The 12896-nt window shown below is 40.5% G+C and overlaps 4 protein-coding genes across 4 annotated transcripts; 1 reads left to right on the plus strand and 3 right to left on the minus strand.

Moving 5' to 3' along the window:
- Window positions 1–1094: 1094 nt before the first annotated feature.
- On the minus strand, window positions 1095–2787 carry RHIMIDRAFT_295968 (uncharacterized protein; the record flags this gene model as incomplete). The annotated part of the gene is made up of 4 exons (XM_023614231.1): window positions 2290–2787; window positions 1838–1948; window positions 1586–1786; window positions 1095–1535 (listed from the first exon to the last, which is right to left on the minus strand). Exons 1-4 carry the CDS (start codon window positions 2581–2583, stop codon window positions 1095–1097), a joined length of 1047 nt encoding a protein of 348 aa, XP_023461055.1. The 5' UTR covers window positions 2584–2787.
- A 12-nt stretch (window positions 2788–2799) lies between these two features.
- On the minus strand, window positions 2800–3499 carry RHIMIDRAFT_274800 (uncharacterized protein). The gene has a single exon (XM_023612500.1). The coding sequence runs from the start codon at window positions 3217–3219 to the stop codon at window positions 2875–2877; it is 345 nt and encodes a 114-aa protein (XP_023461056.1). The 5' UTR covers window positions 3220–3499; the 3' UTR covers window positions 2800–2874.
- RHIMIDRAFT_274802 (uncharacterized protein) lies at window positions 3492–8697 on the plus strand. Its single transcript, XM_023612501.1, has 4 exons — window positions 3492–3829; window positions 3895–3963; window positions 4012–5559; window positions 5628–8697. The coding sequence occupies exons 1-4, from the start codon at window positions 3578–3580 to the stop codon at window positions 8421–8423; spliced, it is 4665 nt and encodes a 1554-aa protein (XP_023461057.1). The 5' UTR covers window positions 3492–3577; the 3' UTR covers window positions 8424–8697.
- RHIMIDRAFT_100101 (HLH-domain-containing protein) lies at window positions 8618–10157 on the minus strand. Its single transcript, XM_023605098.1, has 5 exons — window positions 9758–10157; window positions 9293–9698; window positions 9080–9234; window positions 8923–9013; window positions 8618–8875 (listed from the first exon to the last, which is right to left on the minus strand). Exons 1-5 carry the CDS (start codon window positions 9921–9923, stop codon window positions 8812–8814), a joined length of 882 nt encoding a protein of 293 aa, XP_023461058.1. The 5' UTR covers window positions 9924–10157; the 3' UTR covers window positions 8618–8811.
- Between the last annotated feature and the right edge of the window lie 2739 nt (window positions 10158–12896).

Genomic DNA, 12896 nt, shown 5'->3' on the forward strand with positions numbered 1-12896 from the left:
TTTTTTTTTTTTCCTCCTGTGGCATTTACAACAACTAGAAACTGAGACTTTTGTATGCTTTTTATAGACAGCTTTTATTAGTAAATTGTCTTTGTTAAATATAGGGTAATACATACTTAAAGATTGATAAATTAATGAATATGCTTTTTTATCAGTTAACAGCAGTAAAAATTGGTGGAGAGAAAAAGGATGAAAAAGCTTATATTCCTATTAAGTAGTCTTTTGCTACTGTCATTTGGAAGCACCAAAATTAATTCGTACTAGTAAATGTAAGAGCCATCTCCACTGTAGAGCTTTAAGTTGAGATTCGGGATCAAGAATCTTCACTCCGTCGACTGTTCGCGGCAGTGTGAGTATTGCATAGGAAGTGTGAGGGAAAGAACCCCCATTCAGAAATCTAGACGAAATACTACGTATACGAGAAAGCTGAGACTTCGTTAGAGGTATCAAGCGGAGCACATGCCACAGACGGGAAAGAATAAGTGAATTGAGGACGGTTGCCCTACCTCGGATGGACAGTTGGCGCTAGGAGTGGATGTTGCACGCATTGCTGATAGACGTAATGAGCTGTTCCATGAAAACATTACGCTGTTGAGGAGAGTTGTAGGCGGGGTAGCCAAGATATCATAAAGGCGAAAGAGATTGGGCATCGTGCCATGTGGAGATATGGTGGTCTGTCAAAAATTGCTGCCAGTCTTGAGAGATGAGGCGGAGGAACGGGTCAAATGCGAGATTGAAGAGCAAAGGACTAAGTGGATCTCCTTGGTGTAGACCTCGTCGAGCTTGGAAGGGTTTGGTTAGGAAGCTGTTGACGTTAATACTTACCTAGGTGGAGAAGAAAAAGTTCGTGATGGTACTAGTCAGCTGAGAGGGCAAACCGAAACGAGAGAGGACTTGAAAAAGATAGTCAGGGTGAACGCGGTCACAGGCTTTTCCTTGATCTAAAAGCAGCCCAACAGCTGAAGAGCGATTAACGAATGCTGCGATCATTACCAGTTGGAGGATACGCCCATTTTCTCCAATGAAACGTCCAGGCATGAAGCCTAGTTGATGCTGACAGATCTTGGTTTCAAGAACATTCATGAGTCTAGAATTTAGTAGGCGGGTGAAAACTTTGGCGTCGGCATTAATGAGAACAATTGGACACCAATTTCGGGTGTAGTCAGATCACCTTTTTTTAGTAACAGAGAAATGCATGTATTCTGCCAAGAGGCCAGGAAGATTCCAGTGAGTAGAGCATCGTCAAAAACCTGGGCAGCCAAACACAAGATGCCAATGTGAAAGAATGAAAGCTTTAGGATTTCATGCGGAAGGCCGTCCAGGCCAGGACTGCTGCGTCTGGGAGCACGGTTAGTAGCGGTTAATAGCTCATCAAGCGTAAAAGGGTCAAGAAGCAAGTCAGCTTCATTAGAATTGATGCCATCAGACTTGGGAATAGTCTCTAGAAGACCGTTTACGGAGGATTGATCGATTAGCGAAGGAGTGAACAGAGAACGGGAGAAATAAACAGTAGTATCCTGTAATTCAGCAGGCGTCTTGCAGATGTGAGTTGGATCATTGGGATGTTGAAGTTGTGCAATGTGACGGGAAGAAAATTGACGATCAATTGTGCTCTTATGGAATCCGCAAAAAGTTCTCCATGCTCTTGCCAGTGCTTTCGTGCCTTAAGAGCTTTAGAGTCGGCAAGATTCTGTTGGATATGACTAATTTTTGCTTCAATCGAGGATAAACGGGGATGTAATGAGTCGGGAAGGGAGTGATTAGTTAGAAGATGATTACGTTGGTGCTATAGACTATCAAGTGTTTTTTGTCGCCAGGATGCTCGTCTACGCCTCACTGAGCGAGTGATCCGTTTAGCTTCCTGTTTCACTTGATCCCATAGGTCCTGAGGTGAGTGCGGGACCCTCAATTGGAAGATGAATGTCAAGTACAGAGGAACAAAGCTGATCTAAAGCGGATCTCAGACGTTTAATAAAGAAGCGATTAATTGCTAAAAACGGGTTAGCTCGCCAAAAACCCTTTCTGTGATATGTCTCGAATATATGAAGAGGTAATAAGGGAAATGTGTGTCGATGAGTCTCTATATAACCTCTTTATTGTACATTAAGACGAGAGAGAGCTCATTCTTACAAACAGTGTCATTTTATATGAAGATAGAATTATTAAGGAACCGATTTAATTATGTCCAATAATAGTTGGGCATATCGCGTTATAGGTTAATAACATGTATTGTTGTCAGTATCTTTGCATTATTCATTCTTAGAGTATAGATTTATAGTAATCTCATACAACAAGATTAAGTATTATAGGATAAATACGACACTTTCCTTGTTGTGAACTGCTAAATTTAAAGAAGACACTCAATAAAGCATGATCAGTCCAAAAGCTATTAATGAAGGTCACTGAAGAGCGAGTGCGGTGGGATTTGAGAGATTGGGATAGGAAGACATAATCGATGGTAGTAGACACATTATCTCTACGAGAGGTGGGCATAGATTGGTCCAAAGAAGGGTGGACGCATTCTGTTAGGTATGTACTAACAAATTGATGCCACTGAGACTGAGCGGTGATGGAGAAAGACATGTCTGAATGGTGGGATAATTGTCGGGAAGAATGAGGATGATAGTTGAAGTCACCGGTGATGATAATCTAAGAGAGGTCGCCGCTTGGAACAGTACACTGAGGGTCAGATTCGAAAGGATTATAGAAAGACACAATGTGGAAAAAGAGAGGCAATTGAAGGGTCCTATGGAAGAACTCGCGACGCTCTGGCGCTAAGGGAGGAGCATACAACGTGATAAGAAGGAAAGGCTCAGAAACATGGGGTTGGTGAGACGCTTGGCAACAGATGAAACGACCATCAGTGGTAACAAATTAGTTGGAGAGGATGAGAGCAGGGTTAAGATTAACTATGCCATAGTATTTAGGCCAAATAGATACAGTTGTCTGAAACTGTAGGTCGAGTTGTTGTCGGGATTCGAAGGAAAAGGAGTTTGTATCTTGTAATGTGAGAATGTCGAAGGATTGATAGCGGAGGTAGTAAATGAAGGATGAAGTAACTGATAGTGCGCTAGTTTTAAGCAAATGTCGGCAGTTGAAAGAACCAATTTGGATTGGAGTGGAACGGTGGGAGGGAGAACAAGTAGTTGGGTTAGTAGAAATGTTAGTAATAATATCATATGGGTTATTGTTCATAATATTAGTATTAATCATATGCATATAGGTAGATTTAAAGGAGTGGAGGATGGGAACACTGAGTAATGTTATTCGTCCCCGAGCCGAACTCCTGGCTTACCAAGGTTCGAACGAATGCTTTGAACAGCATTACGAAAACCAGATGAGGATGTTGTTGAGATCTCTGTGGCAAATGTACAAGGGAGAACCATTGGTGTAGAGTTGGGAGATTCCTTAGGACACCCCCGGTATCCAAGTGGTGAATATTGGAAAGAACTATTTTGTGTTTTGTGGGTATTTATCGTTACTCTGGGCTTTTCATAGCGGTGTTTGAATTTAGTATGCTACCCTCTCTATTCTGACTGTCTCACTTTATGCTCTTTTAGAGGAACAATAATAAAAAATGCCACCCAAGGGCTTTTTGTTATCTAATAAGCCAATTGTCTTGTGGATTCACGATCTTGGCTTAACTCACCATAATGATGCTATTGTCAATCCAGAGATATTCCCTAATTTCAGAGATGGTCAACTGTTGAGAATTCATTGTCCACCCGAGCAAGAGAAAGATCAGCAAATACAAGAACAAGAGGCCGCAGAGTATGTTATTGTTAAAGGATATGCGCCAGATAAAGAGAGCTTGACAAAGCAATTGCAAGTAAATTACTTTAATTGTGTACTCAAAAAAGAAAAAAAAAAAAAAACTAAATATGCCAATGAAAGCTTTCTATATCCAAAGATTTAGCAGATCGGTTTAATTTAAGGTCAAGACAGGAAGTCTATGTGGAACTGGTAAATAAAAGGATATAAGAAAGGTTATAGCTAAAGCTTACTTAATAGATTGATCCCACATCTGTTTCAGTTGATCATATCGAACTGGCATTTAAAGAACAATATCTAAGTCGAAGTGACATGTGGAGGTTACAGCAAAGTCTCAAAAGTACTTGCGCCTACCTTGAAAAAAAGATTCTTTTTGCAGGATCTATAAAAGCTACCGTCAAGCGAATGTTCAGAGCTAGGCAGGAAATCGCCTCAGGCTATATCACAGAGCATACACGACTGATATTTCGATCAGCCTCAGCCAAGTACTTTTTATTTATACAAATGTCTAAAGAGATGTGGGAGTTTGATGAAGACGGGGAACTTTATTTTGAAAAGGCAGTTAGCAACTTTTTGCCTCAACTTTTTAGTCGCTGGAAAGAAGAAGGAGCGAACCATGTTGTATCCATTGTCTTGTTCACACGTGTTTTTTATGAAGCTCATAACGGAGATCCATTACTCAACAAGGCAGAGGATGGAAGATACTATAAGGACTTTTACAAGGTATTAGCAGACTGGGAGACATCAGATGACTGGATGTCGATCATTGGACAGCTCAAGAAAGAGCAAGCAAATTTTCAGCCTACTGTTCTCTTACGATCAGAACCAGATGGACGACAAGTGATGAGCGGTCAAATATCGATGGCCTTTGAAGGCAATGTGCTCGAAGCCATCAACCTAGCATTGAATCCCTTTGACAAGCACTATGTTGATCGCGATTTAATGCGAACGGGTCTGTCCATCATTCTGATCACACCTGGCGTAGGCAAATTTTCAGTGAATAAAAAACTTTTGCGATTGACAAACGAAAGGATGACAGACAATGGAATTGCTATGGACCTTGTGTGTCTGTCGCCCCTTCCTTTACATATCACACCACTTATGTACTATATGGACGCGCCTTTGGCTATAGATGAAAACGAGAGTAGGAAACAGTTTACAAACTTTGGTGCATCACCTGAAAAATCAACGACGACGACAAAGGTACTTGGCTACATGGATCCTCTTTATCAGGATAATGACGATAAACCAACCAAAAAGTACTTTAATGTTCCCCATTGGGTCGACTGCAGCTTTTACCATCACGAAACAGGTCGATTCTTAAAGCAGGATAAGTTTAAAACGAGATGTAAAATGTATGAGCTTCAGATGATGGGTATTATGGAACATGATCTCAAAGGAATTTCTGTACCTTACCTGTCTGAACATCAAAAATCTATACGGCCTCAAAAGAGTAGTAGTAGCTTGACCGAAAAGATGACCTCAAGCCACGAAGAGGCAACAACTTACCTTTCAAGATCTGCTAATATATCCACAAGTATACGAAGATCGTCCTTTTTAGCGGCAAATAGCGAAATAACCTCCAGTTACTCAAGGCGTGCCTATGAGGCTTACGATGCTAGTCTCTTCAAGAGTACCCCAGAACCACGATTTTATAAAAAACCCGTTTCGGCAACGAAAATGATAAAGACTTTTCACAATGCAAAGAGTCCAGAAGACAGCCCCGAGAAAATAGAGAACGCCAACGAGTTTTGGAAGAACGCAGGTAGCCGGCATAAATCAACCACGGTAAAAAGAAAAAAAAAGAAAAAGGTTTAAAATGAAACAGATAAAACTTACACCATTTCCTTTGATAGACTTGGCATTACACTGGAGAACAGCGTCGTATACCTTCTATTATCTCACAATCGATGGGTACCAAAGGCCCCTTGGATAGAAAAGAAGAGTTAAAAGGTTCAGAGCCATCACCAACATATGCAAAAGATGACCGTTTTCGATCGTTACGGAGAGGAACAATGAACAGTACCGACGGTAAATACGCATCAGTCTCGATGAACTTGCCATTTGATCGAGGGGAGGACGATGATGCTGTTGTTGTCAGTAGTAGCACGGTCGATCCAGTGCCAATTAAGCTGAGAGGTGATATGAACAATCGAGCATCCACAACGACAAACAAGACGAATCACTCACCACGGAGTTTACCTTCAATTCACAAGCAGTCAGGTAATAGCGACCTAGTGTTGCGCACAAGCGTCAATCGATCTTCACCTTCACATACCTTGAATCGAACCTGCAAGTATATCCTGATCAACCCATGCAACCCTTCAGACAACCCAAATCTGTTTACCTCTCATTTACGGCGCTGGCAGCACGCTCTACCTAAAGCCGCAAGCTTTGATGGACCGGTTGTCCACTGGCGATCATTAGTCACGCCAGCTTGCTTACCTCTCACTACAGATTATTTTCCATCAAATGAGGAACTTGCAGCACGGTACAACCATTATATGTATACTGTATCAGCCAGCGAAGACGCCAATCTGTATCAAGCAGGCGACCAAAACCTGTCAGAACACAAAAAGACCGAAAACTTGTTAATCGAAATGTTGAGTCAACGATTAGCCCAAGGATTTCAAATTATTGTCGACATCACAGGAAGTTCACAAGGCACAAAGCCAAAGGAGCCTGCTGCGCCTATCTCTGCTCTAGGAGGCAGTCTCTTGGGCAAGGACAAGGATATGCGAAGCAGCAACAATACCATTTCTAGCGTGACGACAGCTGTGAGTAACGCGAAACTAGCACAGACCGGGGTAATAAGCACAGACCAACAGCAGCAAGAAGAAGGCGAAAAAATGAGATGGAAGCATATGGTGTGGTGGCTATCGATGGGGCACCAAGTTCATCAGCTAACATTTGATTCTTCTGGTCAAAACGTGGAAGTAAGAAGATATGTTCGAATCATTGACTTTGATATCAACAAGATCAATTACCAGTGCGCCATATGGCCCAAGAACATGCCTATGTATCGTCCAAAGTTTGTAACATTTAACTATCCTAGTTTACTCTATGCCTGGAATTACTTGGACCATCTCGTCGCAGGATACCAGGAGGAGTTGACAGATAATCTGAGGTTCTGGCGTGCGCGGTTCATACTCATACCTCGAGAGACCTTGCCGACAAATATTACGTTCCCTGCTGCACTTCATGACCACTTGGACGAAGAAGAAAAGCGGATTGCCCTGTTTGAGCTGTGGGTACAAAATATGCGCAAGGCAAAATGGCTGACGCCTGAGGAGCGCGAAGAGCTGCAAAAAAAAAGGAAAAGGGAAATTTCTGACCTTGGTATTCGACTGACCACGATGGATCCTTCGGCCTATGTAGCCAGTGATGCCGTCAGAACAAATCCCACAAGCTTACCAGAGTCAAAGAGTCATTGGTTCACAGTGTTGACAAAGGAATCCAAGACAAAGGATATAGCAGCGGCTATGCAGGATCCAAGAGGAGGGTTAAAAATTATGGACCGACGGTGGCATTTTAAAATGTATCACGATGTTTTCACGGGTAGCGAATGTGTAGACTGGTTGATTAGCCAGCTTGAAGATATCACCACACGTGAACAAGCGGTTCAATTTGGCAACTCACTCATGCAGCGAAAACCACCATTGTTTGTCTCAGCAACGAAACGCCATAGTTTTTTAGATGGCAACTATTTTTATACACTACATGAAGAATTTGTAGTTGACAAGAAAAAGTCAAAGACGACAACAACAGCACGCAAGACGCATCATACGAATGAAAACAACCAAGAGCTCAAGCAGGTACCCAGTCAGTCAAGCACGGCGACATCTAACAAGCGTGTTGATTTCCATATGTCTCAGTCAATGATCATTGATGTTGATCCATACAAGAAGAGTGACAGACGAGAGACGGCTATTTTGCATTATGACATTATCCATAACCCCAAAAACTGCTACCACTTCCAAATCAATTGGCTCGGATGTACTGCTCAGCTCATTCAAGAATTAGTTCAAAACTGGGGACGTCAAGCGGAACGATGTGGGTTGAAACTTGTCGAAGGATCAGTTGAACAAGCCTATGAGGACTTTGAGAACGATAACCCTTTCCAATGTCCGGTGCCAATTCCCTTGGCCGTATCACCACCATCAGTGGAAGAACTGATGACAGCTGCCAAGATTGATGTACCTACGCAGTTTTATGAGATTGCTCTTGTGCGCCACTTGGACTTTGTTCTTGACGTAGAAGCCGATTTGAAATTTGCCAAGGCCGAGCATGTCGATCTGCAGTACTCATACATCAAGGACGTCTACAAGTACGATCAATATATTCATCGATCGGGGGTTGCCTTTGTCCAGATCCGCCCAAACAAGGAAGGATTCTTTTGGGTGAACAATCGACTGCATGCAAACCATACGCCGGCACTCAGTCGCCGACAGACAAATGCTCAGCATCCAGACACTCTGCGTATTAAATTTCAGGAGCATTGCTCCGATGTTCAGTGGCTGACCGAGTTTTGGGAAACAACACGGGCTCACTTTTTACAAGGAGTATCAGAGCATGCAGCTTGGGTTTATGAAAATTCAAGTGCTATTGTAGAGACAACAGAGCATGACTTTGAAGACAATATCACACACTAAAGTTTGTTTCACGTGGTGTGTGATACAACATATATTGTATAAAAATTATGTTGTCACACTATGTGCTGCAATTGTCAAGGTATGTGCTTCAACCATTATCTGTGCACCTTGGTTACTTTAGTAAACAAGGCCCAAGTGCTATCATTTATCAAAAGTGTAAAATATATAATAGTAAAGGTTACTTTAATACCCAAGATGCAAAACAAAAAAAAGAAGTCAATGCAAAATTAAACAAAGGGAGGAGAAGAAGAAAAAAAAAGGGGGGAGGATTCATCAATTATGTGTGAGGTGGGTTGTCAATGTGTATATATAATTGAAAGAGAAAATAAGAGAAAGAGAAAGAGATCACTTGCTGTATATATAATTGCTGTTTGTTTGAGTTGCTCTTTTACATGTTGGTCATGCTATACATGTTTTCCAATGCTTGCTTTTGAAGTACATTTTCTTGAAACCTACTAAATAATAAGTCATTATTATCCAAACAAACAGTCAGACTTACTTTCGAAGTTGCTCGTTTTCATGAACGAGTCGTTCTAATTCTGACAAGATAGACATTTGTGTGTCTTTAAGATGCTGAATATGTTGAACAGCTATAGAAAAAAAAATGCGTGAGACATGTACAGAACAAAAAAACAAAAAAAAAAAGCATGTCTTACTGCGATGTAATAAAGCAACTTTGCTCATCTTTTTGTTCAAACAGGCAGGCAACTCATTTCTTAATTCTTCGAACCCATCCTTAATCTGAGCTCTTCTTTTTTGCTCAGATTGAATATGGATTTGCCTTCGAAGTTCGGAAGATGATAAACCATTCCTAGGGAAAAGAGAATGATTTGTACCACATTAATAAATGACTTTTTGTATACACTTACGGGTTCACATCCTCATCAGAGTGATCATCTTCCTTTTTACCCTTTGTAGAGTGATGACTCTTTTGCTTCTTACGGTGGGGGCCGCCTCCAGTAGATTGCTCATAGGTCTCCTTGGAGTATTGTAAGAATTCAGGGTAGAATGACTCTGGCAAAGAAGTTGCCTTCGCAAATGCCTCGTTTAAGAATTCAACCGAGGAAGATGACATGGTAGAGGCTGTGGTAGTAGATGAAGAAGAGGCAACCAACATAGGAGGCTCTTGGATCATGATAGAAGAAGGAGAAATGGTTACCCTGTTATTTGCAGGTGTAAATGGTTGCTGAACAGAAGCAGAGTCGTAAAAATAAGATGGTGTCGTCTGAGCTGCTGTTGTTGTAGTCGCTAGTGGCGAGACGTAAAAGGTAGCACCTATATTCAATGTGAGTTCATGTGCTACAGATTTGATATCTTTAGTATTAGTATGTTACCTGTATAAGCTACAGATTGATCAGGAAGATCAAGCTTGGTAACAGGGCAAGACATGTTGAAGTTGGTCTGATAATCAGTATTATTAGTTGTTGTATTAGTGCTATTGATAGTATTAGTATTGGTTAAAGATTGCTGTTGTTGTTGTTGTTGTTGTTGTTGACTCATTCTATGTATATATATTTATGTGTGTGTATGTGATGTATGCTTGAGTAATGATCAGTGAAATTAAAGGACTGGTATGGGTTTAAATAGAAGAATATCGAGAGGGGTATTCAAGAAGTATAATGAAAGTATTTAGTGATAAGGAGTGTAGAATAGCATTGACTTTGTGCAAGAAAAAAAAAAGCAAATAAAAAAGAGTATTAAAAGACTACAAGGTTCAAGTTTAAATAAAGTCAAGCAGATTATTTTTGGAAACAAGACAGTTACTAAAGTAATGAAATTGAGTCAAACTAATTTGTATTCGTGTCACACACATACGCACACTTCTCTCTCTCTTTCCCCTTTCTTCTTTCTGTCGTCTTCTCCCTTCACCTCCCTCTCTTTGTACAAAAATTTTTGCCTACTTTGCCCATCTAGACATTATAGTAGGAGTAAATATGGTAGGTATACGCTTAAGGAGGTTAAAAAAAAAAGTAAGGCTATCCGATAATTCTGCTTTTTTTTTTTATAGTTCACCGTGAACTCCTTGATAACAGGAAGGGAGGGTTGACAGGTAATCAAACAATTTCCCGAGAGTAAATAAGAATAAGTCAAAAGGAGTCTGCTGTCTCTTTTTCTTTATACATTACCCTTTGCCCTTTCGCTTCCTTTTATCCTTCTTTCAACCTTTAACCTAAAATTAGACGGTTACAAAAAAGTTTATCCTTCTTTGTCAGGACAAATGCAAGTAGTAAAGTAGATGTTGCATTTTATAAATTCATTGACAAAGACAAGACGGAAGGGAGATTGAAGGGGGGAAGATGAGGCAATAGAGTCTTGCTTTATTTACAGTAATACAAGAAGCTGTTCTAGGATTTTTCTGAATAGCGTCAAGCAATTTAAAGTTAATCATCTTCATCTCTGCTGCTGTCTTAACCAAGAAATAGAAACATGTCTTTCTCAGTTGACTCCGATCCAATTTCACAAGTGGCACTTTCTAAGATCTTTGGAATACATCATTCATGGATTACCTCTGTAGCAGTCGTACATCCAATTCGACAAAAGGGAGAACACAATTTCATCGACCGCTCCAAGTAGATCAATTTGAGTGAGAAACACAGAACCATTGTGGTAAAAAGAGGCGAGCCAGTCAAGCCTGTTACTACAACAATTCGACTTAATCACTATATCGTCACTAGTGTAAAGAATGTGCATGTCACTTTAATGTTTATTTCTGAATAAAGTTAGTAAACATTGACATTGATAAACGCTAATTAAAGTTGTACACCGTGTCCCTCTCCCTTTTATGTTTGTGTACATGATAAAACAGTGTTCTTAATAATGATCTACTGCGTGAATAAACATTTCTCTACAACTGAAAAATAGAAGGGAAAGGAGGGTAAGCTTTTCGCGCGAACCTTAATTCAAATCATCTTCAATTATATGCCCTTACTTCTTTTTTTACTTAATTCTGAATGAACATGAAAAGAATGAACCAATTTAAACAAAGGTCTACTCGTCTGATTTATTCCTTTTCTTCTTGTATAATCGAAACAGGTTAAAAAAGGTTCATTTTATAAAATCAATTATTTATTTATCCTTTGGTTCTTGGAATTTAGATTCTTTTTCTGTTGCTTTCAGCAAATCCTGAGTCATTTCTTCTTTGATGCCGAGTGATTTTGGTAAAGATGATTTATCACCCTTTTTATTATTAATTGTATTGTAGATACCCATTGCCTAATACGATACCCTGTTAGAAATCTTTAAAATCAATTCCTTTGAGCTTACCTGAGTTATCATGGCTGCAGCATCATTTGCTTGTGCTGGTACAATCATCGTCGTACTTTCCTTTGCCATTCGCCCAAATGCTTCGACATACTTTTCTGCAACAGATACAGAGACTGCTTCATGGCCATTATGTCCTGAGATGGCTCTTGCGATCTTTTCAATACTCTGAGCAGACGCTGTTGCACGCAAAAGAATAGCCTCTGCCTCACCTGCTGCCATATTGATCCTTTCTGCCTTTTCTGCTTCTGAAGCCAAGATGGTTGCCTGTTTCTTACCCTCAGCCACATTAATGGCTGCCTGTCTAGCACCTTCTGATTCTAGGATTTGAGCACGCTTGGTTCGTTCAGCTGACACTTGCTGATGCATCGATTCGACCACTCTAGCAGGTGGGTGTATATCACCTAACGATGCCCTTAGCATTCTATCTCACACACATAATCTATCTCGCTACTCACGAATTTCATAACGTAAACAGCGAATACCCCAATCCTCGGCAGCTGCATTGATTGCTTCCACAATGTTTGCGTTCAAATAGGCGCGTTCAGCCAATGTTCTATCCAACGTCATCTGTCCGATCTCCGCACGCATGGTAGTTTGAGCTAACTGAGTGATTGCAAATTCAGCATCTTCTACACCATAAGATGCTTTGAAAGGATCGATACATCGAATATACAGCACACCGTCTAGCTCGAGAGTGACGTTATCTTGTGTGATGGCACTCTGACTAGGAACCTCGATTGCTGTTTCCTTTAGGCTTTTAACGTACTTTATACGATCTATAATGGGTGCAAGAATATTTAAGCCTGGTTCTAAAATACGGTGGAATTTTCCCATGCGTTCGACTATCCATGCCTCTTGTTGAGGAACAAACTTGATAATCTACGCAAACGTGTCAGATTCAGTTATCTATATATGTATTGTAATCTTACTGTATTTCTTGGTAAGGAAGTACGTTCAGTGGGTGCCCCCCAGCTTGTAGAAGATACCGGAGATGAGCCATAGTTGTCGTAATCATAATTTGTACCATTATAAAATGCGTAGCTTTGTCTTACTAATGGTCTTGACTAAAGTGTATTTAAAATGAATAAGGAAAGATAAGCAATGAGATAATGTTGCCTACCTTGATTAAATTTGAGACCAAGATAGTTTGGGCAAATCTTTTGGAGACAAGACGCGACTTTAATAGGTTATTCATAATTATGCAAGGGA

This window comes from Rhizopus microsporus, assembly GCF_002708625.1.
Source record: "Rhizopus microsporus ATCC 52813 unplaced genomic scaffold scaffold_37, whole genome shotgun sequence".
Lineage (NCBI taxonomy): Eukaryota > Fungi > Mucoromycota > Mucoromycetes > Mucorales > Rhizopodaceae > Rhizopus > Rhizopus microsporus.

Excerpts from the sequence above, each read along its gene's own strand:
- RHIMIDRAFT_274800 (XM_023612500.1), bottom strand. The coding sequence starts at position 3,219 with ATGCATATGATTAATACTAATATTATGAACAATAACCCATATGATATT.
- RHIMIDRAFT_274802 (XM_023612501.1), top strand. The coding sequence starts at position 3,578 with ATGCCACCCAAGGGCTTTTTGTTATCTAATAAGCCAATTGTCTTGTGG. Across the intron at positions 3,964-4,011 it reads AGGAAGTCTATGTGGAACTG|ATTGATCCCACATCTGTTTC; the intron begins GTAAATAAAAGG and ends CTTACTTAATAG. Across the intron at positions 5,560-5,627 it reads GCCGGCATAAATCAACCACG|ACTTGGCATTACACTGGAGA; the intron begins GTAAAAAGAAAA and ends TTCCTTTGATAG.
- RHIMIDRAFT_100101 (XM_023605098.1), bottom strand. The coding sequence starts at position 9,923 with ATGAGTCAACAACAACAACAACAACAACAACAGCAATCTTTAACCAAT. Across the intron at positions 9,014-9,079 it reads AGTTGCTTTATTACATCGCA|CTGTTCAACATATTCAGCAT; the intron begins GTAAGACATGCT and ends TTTTTTCTATAG. Across the intron at positions 8,876-8,922 it reads GAAAACGAGCAACTTCGAAA|GTTTCAAGAAAATGTACTTC; the intron begins GTAAGTCTGACT and ends ATTATTTAGTAG.